Here is a 21,270-nt window from a genome sequence, read left to right as displayed (position 1 = left end):
CTAAAAAAGGTGCAACTTTTAGTGATTTATTGCATACTCTCTCTTTTTTGGACATCTACTCTATAACTAATTTTGTCTGTTTTTAATCGTTTGTGCTTTTTTACTTAGGGATGTTGTCATCCTTGTTCTTTTATTTTTCTCGTAAGGAGTCTTTTTTTAAAACTATATTCTGGTATTTTCTGTTTGCATTTAATAAATTTACAATTTGCAAAATAATGCAAAGTAAAATTCATATTTAAATACTTGTGAGTTGGAATTTACAATTTCTATTGTACAATGGTTTTATTTGTTTATTTTCTTCTGATTAGCGGCTATGTGCTGTGGGCGTTTTCGTTCATGTAAAATTGAAAATGTGCGGCGCTTTCACATCAGTACCTGTTATAAGCAATGTTACTAACCCCAACCTTTAGTTTTAAATATATTGAAAAAAGGGTTGGGTAGTTATTTGTTTGTTTGTTACTTTAGGTCAGTTTAGGTTAGGTTACATTTGGTACTGGGTATTTACCCAGGGTTTAGGGCACCGCAAGTAAAGGCCGTGCAGAGTTAATGCCCTCGCAGTGGTTAGCTAGAAAGAAAACAAAACATGGGAAAGGTCGGTTGAGGTTTACTATTGCCCAACCGGAAATTTGTGAGAAAACACCAAGGTGCGTCTGCATCGTTTTCTCCTTTCTTGGCCTGGCCAAAACATGTTTTAGAAATCTGCAGTGTCCCTCCAATCAAATTAAATTATAGAGTAGCAAAACTGTTTTTAAATATTACAAACTTTGAATCTAAATTTATTATTTATGTCAGACATTACAGACAGACAGACGGGCAGACAACACATTATTATATTTTTAGAGCAACTCATTTTCATTCATGCATTGTTTTGGTTAGTTTGTTGGAAAAGCGTTTGGTTTAAAATATTAGGGATTTCACACAACCAGTTGAAAGCAATAAAGCAACAAGTTACAATCAGTTTAGAAAAGAAATTTGGCTTAAATTTTATATTTTTTATTATATGTATAGTTGTTAAAAATAGTTTTATTTTATACTCCATGTGAATTACATTTAAAAATAACTACTTTTATGAACTTATAATCACTAAACTGTACATATAAAACCTATGATTTCTATTTATTTCTTTTTTTAAATTTTGAAAACAAGGCCTTAAAGATATAGATTTCTGACTAAATGTAAAAAAATGTTAAGCCAACACAATTGAATTTTTTTTTAAATGTAAGCATAAATTTGGCTGTAATAATTTGAATTCTGCTTGTTCATAAAGCTATTATAATATGATTTGATATTTATTTAAAGAAAGATGGATTAAAATTATATTGCTTTCAGATAGTTAAAAATGATATTAAAATCATTGTTGATAGCAAGGTATTTTGATTTTGCAGTTTATTTTCCCTATCATATTTTATTACATAAACAGAACAGAACAAAATCAGAACATAGAATTATTGGATTTTTCACAGTGTTACATCATACATCCTACATGATAGCGGGTTGGAAAGTAATTGAATTGACATTTTATCTATATTTGTTATATCATGTTTGTATAAAAGTCTATGTCTATGAGTCTGTCTGTGTGTACTGAAGATATAACTAACCGCTTAACCAATATGATACTTCTTTACAATGTAGCTCTAATTGGTACTGGGAGGGTTTATAACTATTTTTGAGGAGGGTACAACCACCCTTCAATATTTCTGCTAGTAAAATAATTTTTTAATTTGACATTTTCAAAAACTTGCTTTGGTTATAGTAACCAAAGTCCCAGACAGCCACAAAAATGAATTTTAGCTGTTTTTTTTCACATTTTAGTTTTGGAATTTTGGCTGCATTTGGTCAAGAAACACAAGTAAGTATTATTTTGTTTGTTTAGTTTTCAACGCACAAAGCATGTTCTATAAAAACTACTCTTAACTATGTATGTATGTAATGCTTGATCTTTGATTATTAAAATTTTACGAAAAATTTTTCCTATTTCATTGAAAAATATTACCTCCCCATATCAAAAAAAAAGGAAGCGAAATAAAATTAATTTTTCTTGAGTTGCTTTTTGTAAATGAATTTTATTAAATAAAGTTTACTGTACATATAATTTCTATTTTGTGAGCCAACTCGCTCTTGGAGCTGGCTCCTTAAAAAGAAGTGCTAGATCGATTCTAAGATTTTCACGTTATAAATCTTACAAGATTCTGTGATTTTTTAGTTTAATGTTTTTTTACGAAACTGTTCTATATTTCATTATTTTTGGATATCCATGCATAATTTTTGATCTTATGGATGCTGTCATCCTTGTTTTTCTTTTATTGTGTAGCTTAATAAATAATGATATGTTTATTTAAAGAATATGAGATTGAACAGTAAACACAGATATTTTTTTAGTGTAGTGACTTTTTGGAGGTGTATAATGAAAATTTGAAGAAATGTGTTACAAATTGTGGAGAGGAAAATATACACTTAAAAATCTAAATAAAGGATTCTTTAAATGCAAATGCTTTTTGTTACTCGCGGCTGGGCCTCTAGGGGCTCTATATTAGAAGGATATGGAAAGGCAGAAAAATACCCTGAAACAATGCCCAGACTTATTTAAGAAAAATGAAATAGCCTAAAACCATCTCAGGACCTATAAGAAGCTTCACCGTAAATAAGAACCATATTGGTTCAGCGGTTAGCGATATCCTTTAGTACAAACAAATAGAAAAACATAGGAGGCTTGACAAAACAAAATTTATCTACCATGAATCATATATAGATTTGAGAGTATATCAAAAACAGGATAAAAAATTTAATGAGATAACAGAGAAATGCGAAGATGTGATTGTGCAACACGAGGTAATCTTTTAACAAATCTAAATGCATTCAAAGGAAACAAACACAAAAGATAGTGTCCCATAGTCCCATAGTGTAGTGGTTATTGCACTACGCTGTGGTTGGGAGAAACCGAGTTCAAGTCCCCACATAGACTTTGCACTTGGTTGAAAAATGCTGTCGCAATTTGTCAGATTATGATCACGCAACCTTCCCTAAGGTGCCCTAGGGTTGTAAGGGGGGAGATTTGTAGGAAGTTAGGATTCTACAAATCAAGCAGCTCTAACTAATACTATGCTTTCCCTCATCCATGCTCCTCGTATGAGAGTGCCATTAATTAGGGTGCCTTAATATGGAACACCTGCCAAAACTCTAGGCCAGGGTGATGTAATAATTGAGTAGCTTCCACGAGAATTGCGGTCAGCTTGTAATGTAACATAGAATACAATCAGCTGTGCGCGAAGCTTACCAATCTAAGATTGGCCAAAGGATTCTCACTTACAGTCTCTGTGTGCATCTGAGTCCTTACTTCAGAGAATCATGGCTACAACAACAACAACAAAAGATATTTCACAAATATATGTATTTACTATTACATGAAAACTCTAGTCCTGGTTTTAGATTGTAACTATTAAAATATTTCATTTGGAATATTTTTTATCAATAGATTAAAATTGAACAAAAAGCAGATTATTATTTAATAGAAAAAAGCCTTGTTCTTTTGTTTTCCTTAGAACTAATTCATAAATAATTTTAGTGTGGATTCTTGCAAGTGTGGAGTGATGATTATGGAAAATGTACCACACAATGTGAAGAGGAAATCATTCATGAGAATAATTAATTAATTGGCATACTCTGGCTCAGCACAAAATATTGTAGTGAAAATGGTTAAAATACTATTATGGGCTATTGATTAAAATTCTATTCAAATTCTTCCTCCTTGTTATTATTTCTACGGATTTGAATATCATGTTTTTAGTTGTTATCTTATTGTGAGATCTATGTTAAATATTTTTTGTAAAATTTTATTGCAGCAGTATACTTAGTTTTAAGCTCTTTTGTATTTTAAAAACAAAATATATTTTTTCTCGTATTCATTCGAATCCGGTGGATAGGAACCAGTTCTCATCCATACGAAAAAACTATGTCTAGCATCGTATATATCCAGCTTTCTACGAATATAGAAATGTACAATCATACGATTATTAAAACCCCTTTTTTTAGCCGGTGCCTTTGGCACCACGGGGCTAAAAAAATTAGTTTTAATCTCATAATTGTACATTCTATATCCGCGGAAAGCCGTTTATAATACGATGCGAGAAATAACTATTCCTGCATTGGTTTATTTTATATGAATGATTTATTATAAGGGGCTGAAATATAACGTAGATACAGAAAAATGTGAAATTGACAATGAAATTCGATCAGATTCAGCGGTAACATATATATATAATTGTATATTTATTATAAATTCAATTTATTCAAATATAATATTTTTATTCATATTATCAATAATTACTCATATATGATTATACCTATATCATATGTTAATTGTATAATAATTCTTTTTAAAGTGTTCAAGAGAATGTGGCGAGAGGGAGACCCTTGACAAATTTGAATGCAGGTTTTCAATTTTATCAACTATCTTAAGTGCATACCTAATTTTAAGATCATGATTACACAGTGCCTTCGAAGGTGCTTTGACTTTTGTGTCAGAACCTAAATTGGGACATAGTGCATTTCATTACCCTAGGTTAGGTAACTTCATTTCACTTTTCAATAAAATCTAAAATGCAGCGGTTTTTGAGAAAATTAGATTTAAAAATTTCTAGTTCAATTTTCACCCATTAGGAGTTACTGCATAATCATGACAAGAAAAGCAATGATTATTTATTTAAAATTTTAAACAACTTTGCTTTTATAAAGTCAGTCATAAAACCTCTCTATATATGATTTATTTAAGGCTGAATTTCCGTGACCTTAGCAAAGCAATTGATAAAAATAGCCATTAATTAACTCACCTCAGGAGTGGTTTTATTAAAAACTTTATAAAAGCAAAGTTGTTCAAAATTTTAAATAAATAATCTTTGCTTTTCTTGTCATGATTATGCGGTAACTCCTAGTGGGTGAAAATTGAACTTGAAATTTTCAAATTTAATTTTCTGAAAAACCGCTGCATTTTAGATTTTATTGAAAAGTGAAATGAAGTTACCTAACCTAGGGTAATGAAATGCACTATGTCCCAATTTAGGTTCTGACACAAAAGTCAAAGCACCTTCATTTGCACTGTGATTAGTGTTGCTACTTTATTTATGTAATTAGTTCTTTTTTTAAAGTAATGAAAATATAATTTTTAGATGTATCAAGCAATTAGATGATTGCTGCAAAGCCAGGAAAAAATGATGATTCATCTTTTATATTATTTGTTGTTCAGTGATAATCTAGATCAGTTCTATCACAATAATTAAACTAAGACAAAATCCAGATGAAAATTATCATTTTTTTAAAAACAGTTCAAGTGACTATGACATCAGATTAGTATCTGCGGTAAATACCTTTATTTAGAATATATTATACTGAAATAAAAGTATTATTGTATCAAATAAAGTTCTTGTTAATTTGTTTCAGCCTAATTGCAACTGCGAAAGTAAGTGTGAAGACCTAGGATCTGATTATAAGTGTGTAACAACTCATATTTGCAGGCAAGTTTATACATTTTACTGTTAGTTTATACATATATAGATTCAAAAATCATAGCTAGCCTAAGAAATTAATTATGAAAATTATTTAAACTAGTTTTTGTCTAGAAATGGAGAGATAAACACTGATGGAGAAGGTATTTTAGTTACATATTCAGCTGAGACTATAGATGTATCTGACCATGCCTGCCCACTTCACCTTACCTGCTGTAAGAATCCTGGAAATATCACTGAGTAAGAATATTTTTAATGCTTAAAAAAAACTTTATTCACAAAAAAACCTTACTACATTGTTAAAGCATAATGTTTTAGACCAAGAACACCAAGAACACCACCACCAGTAGATCTTAATCAATGTGGAAGAATAGCTACTGGGGGACTCAGGTAAGTTGAACACAAATGGGGCAATTACTCATATTTAACTTTTATGATGGAATTCGTGGATTCTTCATTTATTTTGAATTAAAAAGAAGAAATACTTTTTGGGCTAATTTTTTATCATTGCTATACTCAAGGTGGGAGTAATCACCACCATAGAATTATACAAAAACCTGCCCTTGAAAATTCTAATTTTTTTGAATAATTTTAAATATATGAATAATTTTATTTTAGGCTAGTTGACAGTAGCAATCCTGGAGATGTAAGATAAATTGAGATAAAAAATAAATTTTTAATAAGAATTCTTACTGATTTTAAAATTATTTTATGTTAAATAGGAAATAGAAGATTACACTGCACAAATTGGAGAATTTCCTCATATGTGTATTTTTTACAGGTACATTTCAGGATATTTTATCTGTGTGTAAAGATGCATCTTATTTATTTTATTTTTTCTCTATGAACTATACAACTAAATAAAAATAATTGTTTTTCATAATAAAATTAAATGTGTTATTTTAAGCCAAAGTCAAGGATCTCAAGCCTACAGAGGTAACTTAAATTAAAATTTTAAAAATAAACTAATGAGCTGTGTGTTTTTTCCTTGGATAGTCTCTTTTCAACAACATTGCCGTTTATTATTTTATTTCAAAAATTATATATTCACCTTTTTAAATCAAATTTTCAATTTAGGTGGAGCATCATTGATTGGGACAAAGTTTCTACTGACAGCAGCACATAAACTTCACTATGTGGTACAATTTTTTATTTATGTTTAAATACTTGAAATGTATTGCTTTATTTATATAACTTTTCTCTTTTGATTACCAATAATTGTCTTTTAATCTAGAAAAGTGATAAGACACATGATATCAGAGAAGAATCACTTTCAGCAAGGTAATGCTTTTAAAACTAGCATCTAATTGTTTTTGTTAGAAAGATAATACCTTTTTCTTGATTAGGGATATAAACTACATTCATAAGGCATAAATTCAAATTATTTAATAGTTTATCTAATAGTTTATAATGCTATGTTATTCAATATTCATGTTACTTATGCTTACAATAATTTTCAAAATTATACTAACACAAATATTTTTGGGCTTAACTCAGCAACTACCCAGTAAAAGTTTGTATTTTATCTTCAATCATAAATTATATTAATCATAGTCTACAAAGATTTAAAATATTAATACTCCATATACATTAGATTGCTGAAAGTCATCAATTTAATAGTTCATAAAATCTGAGAAAGTCTTCAAAAGCTATATTTCTGTATACTTAGGTGTGGAGTTTTGAATGCTAAAAGAGTGGAGCCTAATTTTCCAGATCCACAGGTACTATACACAATACACATATATGAGACTATAATATCTTTCATGTAATACATAGGGTATAATCAACTTAAGTGTAAAAATGTCAGACATGATAATAAATGTAAGAAATTCTTAAAGTTTTTTCAAAAATAGGCATAATTGAGCCATTTACTGCATAAATTTTTTAATATTATTGAATGACAACACATATAAAAGATATTATTGAATAAATGAAATTGTTTCTATTTAATTATTTTTAGGGCTAGAACAATCCTTTAATTGGATACTCAAATTTGTACGAAATGTGTGTGTATTTATATTCTAAGTAACTATAATACTATTTGAAAAAGTATAGGATCTAATATTAATCAGTTGTTAGGAAAACACAATTAATAATATACAAATATTATCCCTTTTAAATAAACTATATTTATTTAGGACAGATTTGTAACAAAATTGCTTATCCATCCTGAATTTGACCCAAGTCTTTTGACTCACAATATTGCTATTCTTTATGTTAGGTAAGATATTTGTCCATAATTGGATAATCTTAAATTATTGTAATAATAAAGAGTTATAAACATTCTTATTTGTCTAGAGAATCTTTTAAATTGGAGAACCATATTAGTCCTGTGTGCTTGCCTAAACCAAATTTTGATTACACTGGGTATGTATTAAATATATAGTTGAGTAATATTATTGAATATCATTTGATATATATTGATATATATGATTAAAGCCATGTTTGTAGTCTAATGAAAATTCAATTGAAGCCATATTTTCTTTTAATGTATACAATTTTAGATCAACAGACTGTTATTCTACTGGATTTGGAGCTGCTACATATGATAGACCAGCATACAGTGATCTTCTAAAGTAAGTTGAACTTGTTGACAAAATAAATCTTAACATAGCGCATTTATTCATTAAAGTAAACTTTTCATATAATGTTTAGTAGAGATTGAAGGTTTAGGAACTTTTAACTTGCTTGTTTTCCCGATTTTTATATGAAATCTTATTCTATATTAATCCTTATACAAAAGTACAATATAAAGAGTTTACTGTAACTGATTTATGATAAACCTATGTTTTTTATGACATTAAAATGATTCATTACTTGCATCAACATTATACGTTTCATCAAAATAAAAGGTTCTGATAAATTAATTCACTGAGTGAAAATGTTTCTTGAAAAGGAAAAAATTGGCTCAACACATAACGAACTTGCTCGTCATCGGGCACATTTCATGTTCGGAAAGTATATACTTTCCGGAAGCCAATCTTTATGAGGAAGGTATTTTTAGAAAGGGGAAAATGTGTAGAAAACACCCATGTAAATTAGAAAATCCGCAGAAATCATTTTTAAAAGTTATTGGCAAACATTTGCAATGTTATTTTGCAAAATTAATTTCATGCCCTAAATGACATATTCTGAAATAAATCTTTTATGAAAGTTTATTATCTATGAGTTTAGGACATGCTTAAGACATAAAAAATATTCTCAGTGTTACTTTTTTCGCCCTTCATGTGAAAAAAGGCATTTCTCACATTTTATTATAGAAAATTGCATATAAACAAAATAATTATTTTTTTCTACAGTCAACATAATAATTGGGATAAAATCTTTCATTTTAAATGTGAAAGTCAGATAAAGAATCCTTTTTAGAGCAAATATAGTGCAAAAAGTAACCAAGACGTTTTAGCAAAGTATGAATATCTAATGAAATAGATACTTTTAAATTTTGATATACATATCAGATAAAAATATATAAAAAAAGAGATCAAAAAGTATAAAACAAGGTATATATTTTTTTCACTCTGTCACTGAATAAAGAGCACTTTTAGATTTGATTTTAACCAATGCAGCACTTAAACACTCATTTTTCAAGGTAAATAAACAAAATGAATGCAATTATACAATTAAGTCAGTTTAATAATACAGTAAGCTTTTTTGTAGCAATTTTTTTTTTGTTGAAATTATTCTTTATTTCTATAATAAACTGTATTAAAATCTAATGATTTGAAAATTCGTAATTAAGATCTTCATTTTTACACTGTTTAGACATATAAATTACAAAGAAAAAGATTAAATCCTTTATGGTTGAATAATACTTTTTATATTTACATAATAAAAACATTAAAATTGTTAAAGATTAAAAAAAAAGATAAAAATAAGTAATTTTTAAAATCATTTTGTGTCGTCTTCATAAACTATTTCCCCTTTTATATTTTAGTCTGGTAGATTTCATAATTATAAATAACCTTTCTTGAGCATGTATATGTTTTATTGAAATTAATTATAAGAATGTAAAACATTTTTTGATTGATTTAATATTAACAATTCACCTAACATTTTGTTATTTTACTATTTTTTGAAACTCTTTTATTCTTATTAATAATTCTATTCAACACAAAAAGCTCATAGGGAGTTAATAACCTTTATTTCTTGCTTTGTATTCTAATCAGGTATTCTATTTGACTAAATTTTTTAAAACTATACAGCATGCATGTTTGTGTCAATAATGAAGACATTACGGGTTTTTATGTACAAAAAGTTGTTTTAAAGCAAGAAAAAAAATATAATCTTTCTAGTAACTAATATACAATTTCGTAGTTTTAAATATGTTTGTATTTTGGTTTCTAAAAAAGTACTATACCAACAAACATGCATGCCTGAAAATTAGTTTCAATATTTGAATTAAACAGGAAAAAGAAACTTAGTCGTCGTTATAATTATTGTTTGTTATTTTTGGTGTAAGGTTTTTTTTAATGAAACTTTTTTGGATCTCGTGAATTCGATTTCTGCGGATTTTCTGATTGCCAGAAATGAAATCTACTCATCTTTTTTAGCTAGATGGCATTTGTCTGGTTAAGATTGGATAAAAAAATCTTTGGTTGGTTAAATTCAATAAGTGTGCGGGGAGGGGATAGATTTGAATCTCGGCTTAACACCGCGTCATGACTAAAGACATTTGGCTCCCACTTGTTATCCTGGGTTGTTAGACCATGGCTTTGAATGACATGGATAGCATCTCCGCCCGTATGAGGTAATTAACAAGGTAATGATTAACCGTATTATTCAGCTGAATGTTAAATGTATACTAATCGGAATTTTATAGCAAAAGACAAAAATCCCCGGGAATTTATGATTTAGAAAGGTAAAACTGCCTGTAGTTGACAGTAAACAATGCCAGGAAACTATCCAAGCTCTACCAAGGTAAGTAGTAATTCAGATTATTATGTGCAATATTGATTTCTTATTGTTGGATAGAGAACCGAATTAGATTACCCTCTTATCAATCTTTTGTTCAGAGCTGGATCTTTAAATCATTTTAGTGGTGAGCCAGATCGGAGTGCGCCGAAATTCAGCCAATCACAGCGCGGCATTTCATAAATTGTTGTGCTCTTATTGGTGGAAAGTTGGCTTACACCAATCTGGCTCACCACTGAAATGATTGTATTAGGCAAATGCTTGTTTTATTATGTTAAACATTTATATGATAATATGATTTGTGATTCATTCTATATGCATGGACTTATGATAATTTATATACAGATTTAATGAGAAAAAATTCATTGTGTATGACAACTGGATTTGTGTTGGAGGAGAAGGGGTAAGTCTTTTCTTTAAATTAAATTAATCCTTATGATAAAGTAACAGGATGTTTGTGTGTTTGTCTGTGTGTTTGTATGTTTGTACCGAAGAATCTCGCTAACTGCTGAACTGATCGAGTTCTCCTTGACAGGGTAGCTTCTCATAGGTCCCAGGAAGGTTTATAACTATTTTGGGGGAGGGTACCACCACCCTCCGAAGAGAAATGACAATAAATCGAATTTATTCTTCTCGAATAGAGACTTCTACATAACATTGCAAAGTATCCTAGAAATTTGATAGCAACTCCTTCGCAACATTGTAAGGTATCATATTATTTTTTTAAAAACTCCAAACGTATAAAGTGCCACTAGAGGCCTCTAGGGGCGTATCTGCTAGTGTTAAATATAAAGATAAAATATTTGTTTGAAAATTAATTTTAATTTTGTTAGTTACATTTGTTTGTTAATAAATAATTTTGATTTAATTTATTGTTCAGGAAGAGGACACATGCAGAGGAGATGGAGGTAGTCCTCATGTTTGTAAACACAACAATCAAGTATGTTACATTATATTCATCAATTTTATTCAAAAATAATTTATTCATCAATTTTATTCAAAAATAATTAAAATCTTACAGAAAGTTAATTTGTTCAATTTAGTGGGTCCAAGTTGGTGCAGTAGCTTTTGGATTCGGATGTGGAAAAGGTATTTTTTCATTCCAATTCCCTTACTACACCTAAAGATTTTAATATCTGTCTGTGTCTTATGTTATTTATGTTGCAAATATTAGGACAAGCAAGTCTTGTATCTCATTCTCCACCATTCACTCAATTTATTTAAAGCTACAGAATGTATTTAATTTTAAAGTTTACCAGTTGAAATAACTCTTAAAATATTTAAATAATCCAAATTTTAATCAAAATTGTTTTATTTATTTTAGAGGGAATTCCATCAGTGTACAGGTATGAATAAAATGTTTGTATAAACTTCAGTTCAGATAACATTTTACTGTTTAGTGTTTTATTGAAAAAAATATTCATGATTCCTTAACTAGATTTGTTTAAGGTATAAAATGTATAGATTAAAAATAAGTTACAGTCCATTATTATAAATATACTCTCATTGTGTTACTAAAGTGCTGTAGCCCCAGAAATGTGCTGGATTGATTGGGTCATGTCTTGCCAAGAATACCTGCCAGAAAGGTAAGCATCTTTAGCTACTCTATAGCCAAGTTCACAAAAGATTGTAATTTCTGTACAATTGTAAACCAAAAAAGAGCTTAATTAATATGTATAAATCAGAATAAATTGTTTTTTGTCGGTTTTGTGACATGTTAAAATGATTGCTCCACAGGGTTAGGCAGTTGGCCCCGCAGGGGCTAGAAATACTTGAAAAGTTAATGTGAAAATACAACGAAATGCTCTTTAAGATGCAATATCATCAAACCAACAGTACCATAATATTTTATTTATAGTATAGAAATATTTATTATACCAAATCTAATTTTTAATTAGTGTTTCCAATGTTGTTGATCAAAGAACTACTGGGTAAGGTTTTCTAATTATTGAAATATTTAAAGAATAATTCTGGAAATACAATTCATTATTTCCAAAAGTACTCTAATATATTTTCTCATATTTATTTGAATCCGGTGGATAGGAACCGGTTCTCATCCATACAAAAAAAAACTATGTCTAGCATCGTATTATATCCAGCTTTCTACGAATATAAAAATGTACAATCATAAGATTAAAACCAGTTTTTTTATCCCGTGCCTTCGGCACCTCAGGCTAAAAAACTGGTTTTAATCTTTTAATTGTACATTCTATATCCGCGGAAAGCCATTTATAATACGATGAAAGAAAACTATTCTTGAATTTAAGAGCGCAAATAACAGTTGAGAGTGTTAATGGCATTCCAAGAAGAGATTGCTCACAATGGCTGAATAATCATCCAGATCTCTTACAACAGGTAAATCAATATTATAGCTTTATATTAAAATGTTCATTTATTATCTTTTAACTTAATTTACAAAAAAAATTATTTTATATAAGTTTGGGTGTACCAAGAATATAATTCCTAACTTATATATTTATCAAGTTTTAAATTAGTTAATGCCATGTTATTTTAGAAACTTTGTAATTATTTATCATCTTTTTTTTAGTGTAAGGTGAATTATCTGTAACAGAGATAAAACTGTTCATCTGAATATTTGTTGAGTTCACGAAGTAAATTTAGATTTTTGTGTCTCATAACTAACATATTTAATGGGAATAAATGTATCAATAATGCCATCTTAGTTATATATTCAATGTCATAATAATAAATATTATAAATATTCTTCACTGTTAAACCAATTTATTTTTCTAGTTGATAAATCCTTAAAGTTACATAACAGGATGTCTGTTTGTTTGTTTGTCTGTTAGTTTCTACTAAGGGATCTTGCAAACCGCTGAACCAATCAGGTTCTCCGGGAAGGTTTATACCACCACCTCCCAAGAGAAATCACCCCTAGAAAAATTACACCCCTCAAAAAAAGTAATGTTTTTAAAACTAAAATATAAAATGGGGTTTGGGTGGGTTGAACTTTTTTTACTTTACTTATTTTTAAATCTAAAATTTAAAAAATTGGTTTTGGGATTTAACTTCCCCCTCCTAAAGTGCTCCTAAAGGCCTCTAGGGGGCGTAGCTGCTAGTACATAATAAAATATCAGATGATGGGCCAATGGATTACCCCGTTAATTTCATGTAATAAAACAGGGTGGGAGGGAGAGACAACTAGCTAAAAAAGACATACAGTGCACAAAAAAGCTACAAAAAATAAACAAATCCTGGTAACTACATTTTTAACATAAAATTATTGTTTGTTATAATTTCAATCATTATTTCTGATTTCCAATAAAAGTAATTTTTAAACATAATATATAATTTGATTTTATTAGTAAACCCTAGAAATTCTTATTTAATTTTGCCAATTAAATGCCAATTATTTTATTTAATAGTTATTTCTTTCATCGTATTATAAACGGCTTTCTGCGGATATAGAATGTACAATTATAAGATTAAAACTAGTTTTTTAGCCCCGAGTTGCCGAAGGCACGGGCTAAAAAAAACTAGTTTTAATCTTATGATTGTACATTAAGAGATATAAGTTTTCCGGAATTTTAATGTAGGGAGTAGATTTGAAATCTGCATCAAATTTTAAGGATTTTTTATAAAATTCGTTTTTGTAAAATTCTTTATCTAAAAGCGAAAATACATTTTAAGTTAATTAATTTTGACCAATAGGATAGGTGGATTTTAAACTACCTGCGCTCTAATTGGTTGAATGATGTGCGACATCCAATCAGAGCGCAGATTTTTTAAATCCACCAATCACAGATGCCAAAATTAATTAACTTAATTTGTATTTCCGCTTTTAGATAAAGAATTATACAAAAAACGAATATTATAAAAAATCCTTAAAACTTGATGCAGATTTCAAATCTACTCCCTACATTACAATTCCGGAAAACTTATATCTCTTATTGTACATTTCTATATTCGTAGAAAGCTGGATATAATACGATGATATACATAGTTTTTTTCGTATGGATGAGAACCGGTTCCTATCCACCGGATTCAAATGAATACGAGAAAATATATTTATCATATTTTTAATAGAACAAATTATTGATTGTTTACCAAGCAAAAATGTGATTAAAACAATTCAAATTTACTTTTGATAATATATTTCCTTTTTTCTACTACATTTTATAAGAAAAATTACAATATGTACACAATTAACAATTTATTCTTCAAAACTGTTTACCATGATTATTCTCAGACATACTCTACAGTGCACTAAAAACATTACTTTTTAAAATCCATTTCAAAATATTAGAATAAATTCAAATGCATAAAACATTTAAGAAAACAAATTTTAAAAGGAAGCATAATTATCTAATGAAAAGTTTCTATCATACCCTGTTGGTTAGATTTTTATTTTCATTTGTCCATGTATCACAATCTCCATTTTGTATATTGTTGACACTTGGCACTCTAAATATACACAAGAACAAAGGTTGTGTGTTTGATTGAGCCATTCCCACAAGAAAAAATTAATACATATATCTATTGATTTTTCTTAAATATATTAAATTTATTCCAATTTGCTTACCTACAATTTGGTGATAAATTCCTAATGTCAAAATCGTCTACACTGTAACCAAATAGAAATGATAGCTTTTTTGCAAGTTTTTGAGAAATAAAAAGTTTAAATATTGTAAAAGAAATTGTTATGAATAGACAAATAAAAAATTTTTAGAGCTTTTTATCATTCAATGCCTTGCCAAATTGTAACAACTAAAACAAAAAAAGGAAAGTTATACAAATTGAATTTAGATATGAACAAATGAAGCTCAGACTAAATTAAAAATATCATTTACATATGCAACTAATAATTTCTTCAGACATTTTTTATTAATCATTTACCATTTAAAAGAAGCCTTTAGGCTGAAAGATTGCAACAAGTAGACCCAATACCCCTAATTTGAATCCTCCAGCTTCAATAACAAAAAAAACTATAGATATTTTAAATTGTTATTTTAGGGGGAATATTTATCTTTATGCCAAAATATTCCTATGATTTTGCTTCAGGTTGGTAAAATTTTATATTAAAATTCCTTATAGTAGTAGTTGCTTTATTCTAGCTTTAGGGGAGGGCGAGGAAGGTCAGGAAAATAGTCTAAATCTAATAGGACTAACAATTTTTGTGATAATTTACTCCAGAAAAAAACTTTACATGTATATTAGGATTAGAATTAGGTTTTCAATTCCATTAAAATGTCATTTAAAATTGCCTATAACTTTTATGCTATTGTAGCTGGAGGTTTTAAATGAGAAAGTCTTTCAGAAGCTAAAGTGGTGTATATCCTGCAGAATTCCTGTAACCTAATTCATTTAAGCCATTAACAATTTATTATACCTGTCTGGGCAGGACATAACATAGTCAATCCAGCACATTTCTTTTGCAACATTACTTTAAACAAAACACAACAACATAATATTTTCAAAAACAAATCATTTTTAAATGTTTGGTTTATATAGCCAAATTCATTAATTGAAGAAAAGGTTTCATATTCTAAATTGAATGCAAAATCAAAATCTAAAATTATATTTTGTTTGTGTTCCTGCTTATTGATGGAGTACCAGCTGAAAAGTATTTACAATTATCAAATTAATTTGCAACAATTATATTTCTAGACAATTTCTAATTTCTACTTGAGAAAAATTATGCATTTTAAAATATAACAAAGAATAAAAACTAACTCTGATTGCAATTAAATCCAAAGGCAACTGTTCCATATTGCACCCACTGATAAAAATGGTAATAATTAGAAATAAGATAACACATTTAAAATATTCAAATTTACTTACCAACTCTCAAGTATTCAAATAGAAAGTTTGTTTGATATTTTGTTACAGTTCTTAAAAGACCTAAAGTGTGTGACTGACTGTACTAGGCACAAACAAAAAAAAAGACCTCATAGATTAGCTTGTTTCACTTACTTTACCATTAACTTTACAGACATATGGAGAACCACCATCTTCTTTACATATATTTGCAACCTGCATGTAATGTAAATTACAAGCAATTAATTTCAACATAAATTAGTAAAAGAAAATATTTTTCAGTTTGTTTTTATACTTGCTAAAAAAATGTCAACAGACAGAGCAGTGCTTACCCCGTTCCCTCCAGCACAAATCCAATGATCATACACTACAAATGTTTTGCCATTCTTAAACCTGTTTTTAAATTATTAAGATAATTCACTAACATGTAATTGTACATATGTTGTTTACGAAGAATTTATAAAATATTTAACTAGAGAAAATAATATACACTGAAATCAGTGCTAAAGTTACAATGAATTATTAAATTGTGAAATTTAAAAAAAAAAACAAGGATCTATCTATAAAACCTTTCATTGGTCACAAAAAGAGGAATGGAATATATATATATTTTGTAGCTTATCTAAGTAACTGACAGACAGAGTAAGTTGTTTACTGAATACTTTTTAGTAAAGATTTCTTACTTAGCTGAGAAAATCATATTACCCTCTTTGCTAAAACATTTTATTCTATTTCTTAAAATAATTTCCTTGGTAAATTTTGTATAGTGATTTGACAACTGTCACTGTCTACTACTGGCAACTTGATTTTTCTAAATAGTACATTCAAGTTTTAGAATTGTTCAACGTTGTTAAGTTTAATTCTTAATTCTTACATTATAATTACTTAACTTACTTTAGGAGATCATTATATTCTGAGCCATAATACTCCTTAGATCCCCACCCAGAAAAGTAACACTCTTGTGATCTAAAATTTCGATCCATTACTAGTATATTAAATTTAAGGTTAACTAACAAAGAAAATATAGATTATACAGATTTTAAATCAAATTTTTAAAGCATATTTTTGCACATAATATGTCAATGGTATATCTTATATCATTATATATATACAATTCGCAAGCATAATATTTTTCTTCCAACCTTTTTTTCCCCTATAGCTAATTTTATGTAAATTCCATGTTAATCCATACCTAAATTTATACAATATATATACATACCTAGTTTGGTCCTTTGGTTTAGGCAAGCAAACTGGGCTCATATGGTTCATAAAGTTAAAGGGTTTCCTAAAAATATAAAAGAAGTTCTAAATTTAAAGTTTTTCTATTTTTAAATCTAATTAAAACATAAACACTTTCTTTACTTCAAGAAATAAATGGTTATGTTTAAGTTTTAAATTTAACACTATTTTAGTTTAAAAGATTATATAAAATTTCTTACTTAACAACAAGTATAGCAATATTGTGTGTTAAATAGAAGGGATCATATTCAGGGTGCAATAAGATTGTTGCCACTGTTTGGTCCTGAAAAAAAAACAATGTTTTAATTTCATTATCATTTTCTCTTACATTGTATTTAAGATTTTTTTAAATGTATAATCTCTCTAATTTACATATCTTCACATACCTGAGGTGTAGGGAGATTTAGTTCCCTTTGTCCAATATTAACACTTAAAACTCCACATCTGATAATCAATATTTAATACACATTAAAATTATAATTTTGATTTTTATTACTTTACTTACCTTGCAACAAGGTCATCCTTTCTTATGTCATGTATTTTGTTTGTTTTCTAAACAAGTTAATTAAGAAAACTTTGATGATTCACTCTTATTTAATTTTTAAACTTTCAGTAACAAAACTTACCATATAGTACAATTTATGTGCTGATGTTAGTAAAAACTTTTTTCCAATCAAAGATGCTGGACCTAACATTTAAAATTGAATCATTAATACATTTGTATCATTCCTCTTTTGATATATTTAACAACTTATTTATATTGGAAGGTTATCATATTAATACACTCCAACTACATATATATTTTGGAAAGATTTTTTTACATTGTAAAATAAAAGAGCAAATATTACCTCTATAAACAGGAGATTCTTCTTTGCTGTAATAATTCAAAATATTTATGTGTTTTTTGTTATTTGAAAGATGTTTTTCTGTAAAAAAAAGTTTCCCATGATGTTTAAACATTACATAAAATTTAACCTATAAAAAAGACACATATGAGGAAATTCACCAACTTGTGCTGCATAATCTTCAATTTCCTGAAAATATTAGCTTTAAATTGCATAACAACTAAAAAATTTCACAATTGTTGTTTAAAAAAGCACAGCTTCAAGCTTGTTATGTATTTCAAGCTGCACATTTGTAATACAAATTTTATCTTACTTGTCCAGGTTTGTTACTGCTGATAAATCTAAGAAATAGAAATCAATAAATTGTAATCATTTCCAGTTTTAAAAAACAAAAAGAATTAAATTTTCAATGATTGTTGATGAAGTGTGATAAATAATTTGAAAAATAACTCATTCTTACCTTGTTCCAGTATTAGCAATCCTACCACATTCATTAAAGTTGTTCCCTATAGAAAATATTTTTAAAAAGCTATACTAATTGTATTTTTTTAGAAAACTATAATTACACTAAATAAACTCATGTCCAGGATTGACTTTTAAAGAGATTAACAAACTTTTGACCTGGCTCTTGGCATTTTCTTCTAAATTAGAAAGAAAAAATTAATTATAAAGAACTTCATATTTGACAAGTTTTATTTTTTATGTAAACTTACACTTCTGCTTGACTTTTTGGTTTCTTGCAGCAGGTAAGATGACCAGGACAAGTTTTATCGGCTAAATCTATATTTCCAGCATTGCTGTAATAATGATATGGCTATTATTCTATAAAAGTGACAATAAAAATGTAAACCTAATAACATGTAATTATCAAGTGATAATTTATGTAGATTAGAGCAAATTCTTCTACTTCTTAAAGTAATAATTAGAAGAAAGTACATTACCTAGAGCAACCACTACTATCTAAAGAACGAGCTCCAAGATAGTTTACTTTACCATCACTAATAAATAATAGGAAATAGATTTAGAAAAGAAGAATTCTAAATTATTTTTCATTTTTATTGTTTTATTGTTTCATACCTGCACTGATATTTCTCTACACACTTATATTCATCTCCAAGATCTTCACATTTTTTATTGCAGGAACAGTCCTTATAAAAAGCCAAAATTATTAATTCAATAAGTGCTAAATAAATTAGTCAAACATTCTTTTAAATTGATAAAGTCATTTTTACCTTACATAAAATGAATAAATATATTACCTTGGCATCTAACAATCTTACATCAAAATCGTCTGCACTGAAAAAAATAATTACGCTTAAAATTTTTTACAAGTATATGATGTAAAAATATTTTTTTCAAATTAGAATTAAATGTAAAGTATAATGATTACTTTGCTATACAACATCCATTAATTTTGCTGATACATCTAAACTCAAAACAAATATTATTAATGCTTAGTTTGACAGAATCCCTCAAACAACAAAAAATGTGTTCCTTTGTATAATTTTCAATATTTACTAATTTTTAGAAATAGGTTAAGATTTAATATTTAATACAGATTTACACTCACTTTAGTGTAATTGAAATAATAAGAAAAAAGAACCTATATTCTCCATTTTCAAAAACTTTTTCTTCTCCGTTTTCACATGTAATAGATCCCTAAAAAGTTTGATTGTTCTTTATAAAACAAAACACTTAAAATAGGATTTTTAAAACTTGTTTAATCTAATTAATTCTTTTTGATCTAACAAAAAATATACTTACCTGAAAACCAGATTCTATTTCAACACACTTGTCTAACTGTATATCAAACTGTTTGCCCTAAAATAAAAAAAAGTTAATACAATTAGTTATTTATGCAAGGTAACCATAATATAATGATGTTATTTTATTGCAAAGTTTATTAGTCCAATATAAACAAATACAAAATCTAACCTTAAAACATCAAATTGGTATTTGTAATCCGATGTTTTTTTAAATAACTTATTTATTTCAAATATGAATACCTGTCCACAGTTGATAATACAACTTCCTGAGGTTTCAACAATTTCTAAAATGCCACACTACAAATAGAACTCAGGGATAATAAAACTGTGGTCACCCATTAATTTTAATATAGAACAATAAAAGTGAGTTTTAAACTTTTTATTTGCTTTTATAGTAAAAATATTATTTTATATCAATTTATGATGGTAAATTTACCTTTTGTTGGGCTAGTAAGGGCAAAATCCAAGTACTAAATAAACTTTATTAATTGATATATAATAATGATTAGGTATTTAATGTTCTAAATGTAAATTTCTTTGGTAAGTTTACTTGCTGATACACTATAAGTATATACTTGTACCTTACAGACAGTAATATACCTAATCTCATTTTGTTTCCTGTAATTCTAAGTTCAAATTTAAAACAATTTTGCATGTAGCAAGAAAAACTATAGCAATAAATATCAACATTTCTGAGTAATAATTAATTTTTAAAATAGAATAGGGATTTACATAGAACTTTTTAACTTTATGATTCCTTAGTTTTGTGTTATATTTCAATTAGTATTTTTTGTTACGTTTTAATTGTTATATGGATAATTATATGTATTTAACAATGCTAAAGTTGAATATACATCACTGTGGGCTAGAATTGAATCAAGACAAAAGTAAGTGCCGAGCCCTGGGACCTATGTAGGGTGAAAATAGACATAAATCCTTGATGATTCCAGGTGGAGACAAAATATTTCAGCGGGGTCTTTTAGTTTTTTTTCAATTTTAAGTTCTGAAAAAAAATTAAAAAAAATATGAAAATCTTCAATAAAAAACAAACAAAAAATAATTTTTAATATTTTTTTTTATTTAAAGATACAAACAATTTATATAAATACTATAAGCTTTAAAAAAATCACAATTTTTAAATTTAGACTTTCAATATAAAGATTTGTAGAAAAAACCTAACAACAAATTCTAACATATTTCTGATCAACATAGCAATAAAACGTCTTTTGCAAA

At 27.6% G+C, this 21,270-nt stretch overlaps 2 protein-coding genes across 4 annotated transcripts; one reads left to right on the top strand and one right to left on the bottom strand.

Moving 5' to 3' along the window:
* The first annotated feature begins 1,333 nt into the window (after positions 1-1,333).
* On the top strand, positions 1,334-13,133 carry LOC145334334 (phenoloxidase-activating factor 2-like). 2 transcript variants are annotated; one of them, XM_080179764.1, is made up of 30 exons: positions 1,334-1,368; positions 1,813-1,849; positions 2,380-2,444; positions 2,775-2,829; positions 3,563-3,623; positions 4,177-4,241; positions 4,380-4,429; positions 5,163-5,198; positions 5,319-5,352; positions 5,434-5,507; positions 5,613-5,738; positions 5,823-5,888; positions 6,117-6,144; positions 6,221-6,279; positions 6,406-6,434; positions 6,576-6,637; positions 6,733-6,779; positions 7,168-7,219; positions 7,637-7,719; positions 7,797-7,865; positions 8,003-8,074; positions 10,353-10,415; positions 10,755-10,812; positions 11,290-11,349; positions 11,453-11,498; positions 11,734-11,755; positions 11,930-11,995; positions 12,308-12,340; positions 12,677-12,764; positions 12,958-13,133. In XM_080179764.1, exons 1-30 carry the CDS (start codon positions 1,340-1,342, stop codon positions 12,976-12,978), a joined length of 1,656 nt encoding a protein of 551 aa, XP_080035890.1. In that variant the 5' UTR covers positions 1,334-1,339; the 3' UTR covers positions 12,979-13,133. The 2 variants fall into 2 exon arrangements, with proteins under 2 accessions (XP_080035890.1, XP_080035889.1); XM_080179763.1 differs by having other exon boundaries at positions 5,817-5,888.
* Positions 13,134-14,507: 1,374 nt separating this feature from the next.
* On the bottom strand, positions 14,508-20,820 carry LOC145334335 (phenoloxidase-activating factor 2-like). 2 transcript variants are annotated; one of them, XM_080179765.1, is made up of 30 exons: positions 20,619-20,819; positions 20,474-20,507; positions 20,278-20,334; positions 20,036-20,092; positions 19,875-19,930; positions 19,662-19,697; positions 19,531-19,567; positions 19,349-19,419; positions 19,213-19,269; positions 18,985-19,068; positions 18,893-18,912; positions 18,732-18,777; positions 18,585-18,612; positions 18,402-18,460; positions 18,275-18,300; positions 18,053-18,114; positions 17,932-17,978; positions 17,813-17,870; positions 17,627-17,709; positions 17,407-17,472; positions 17,082-17,153; positions 16,938-16,998; positions 16,520-16,582; positions 16,344-16,403; positions 16,104-16,149; positions 15,760-15,986; positions 15,120-15,137; positions 14,953-14,994; positions 14,759-14,834; positions 14,508-14,636 (listed from the first exon to the last, which is right to left on the bottom strand). In XM_080179765.1, the coding sequence occupies exons 1-26, from the start codon at positions 20,690-20,692 to the stop codon at positions 15,946-15,948; spliced, it is 1,401 nt and encodes a 466-aa protein (XP_080035891.1). In that variant the 5' UTR covers positions 20,693-20,819; the 3' UTR covers positions 14,508-14,636; positions 14,759-14,834; positions 14,953-14,994; positions 15,120-15,137; positions 15,760-15,945. The 2 variants fall into 2 exon arrangements, with proteins under 2 accessions (XP_080035891.1, XP_080035892.1); XM_080179766.1 differs by lacking the exon at positions 16,104-16,149 and having other exon boundaries at positions 20,619-20,820.
* Between the last annotated feature and the right edge of the window lie 450 nt (positions 20,821-21,270).

The sequence above is a fragment of the Acartia tonsa genome, chromosome 12 (genome assembly GCF_053477335.1).
Source record: "Acartia tonsa isolate MP-2025a chromosome 12, ASM5347733v1, whole genome shotgun sequence".
NCBI classification, from domain to species: domain Eukaryota; kingdom Metazoa; phylum Arthropoda; class Copepoda; order Calanoida; family Acartiidae; genus Acartia; species Acartia tonsa.
Note: the sequence above shows the minus strand (reverse complement) of the source record. Positions and strands in the feature narration are given on the sequence as shown.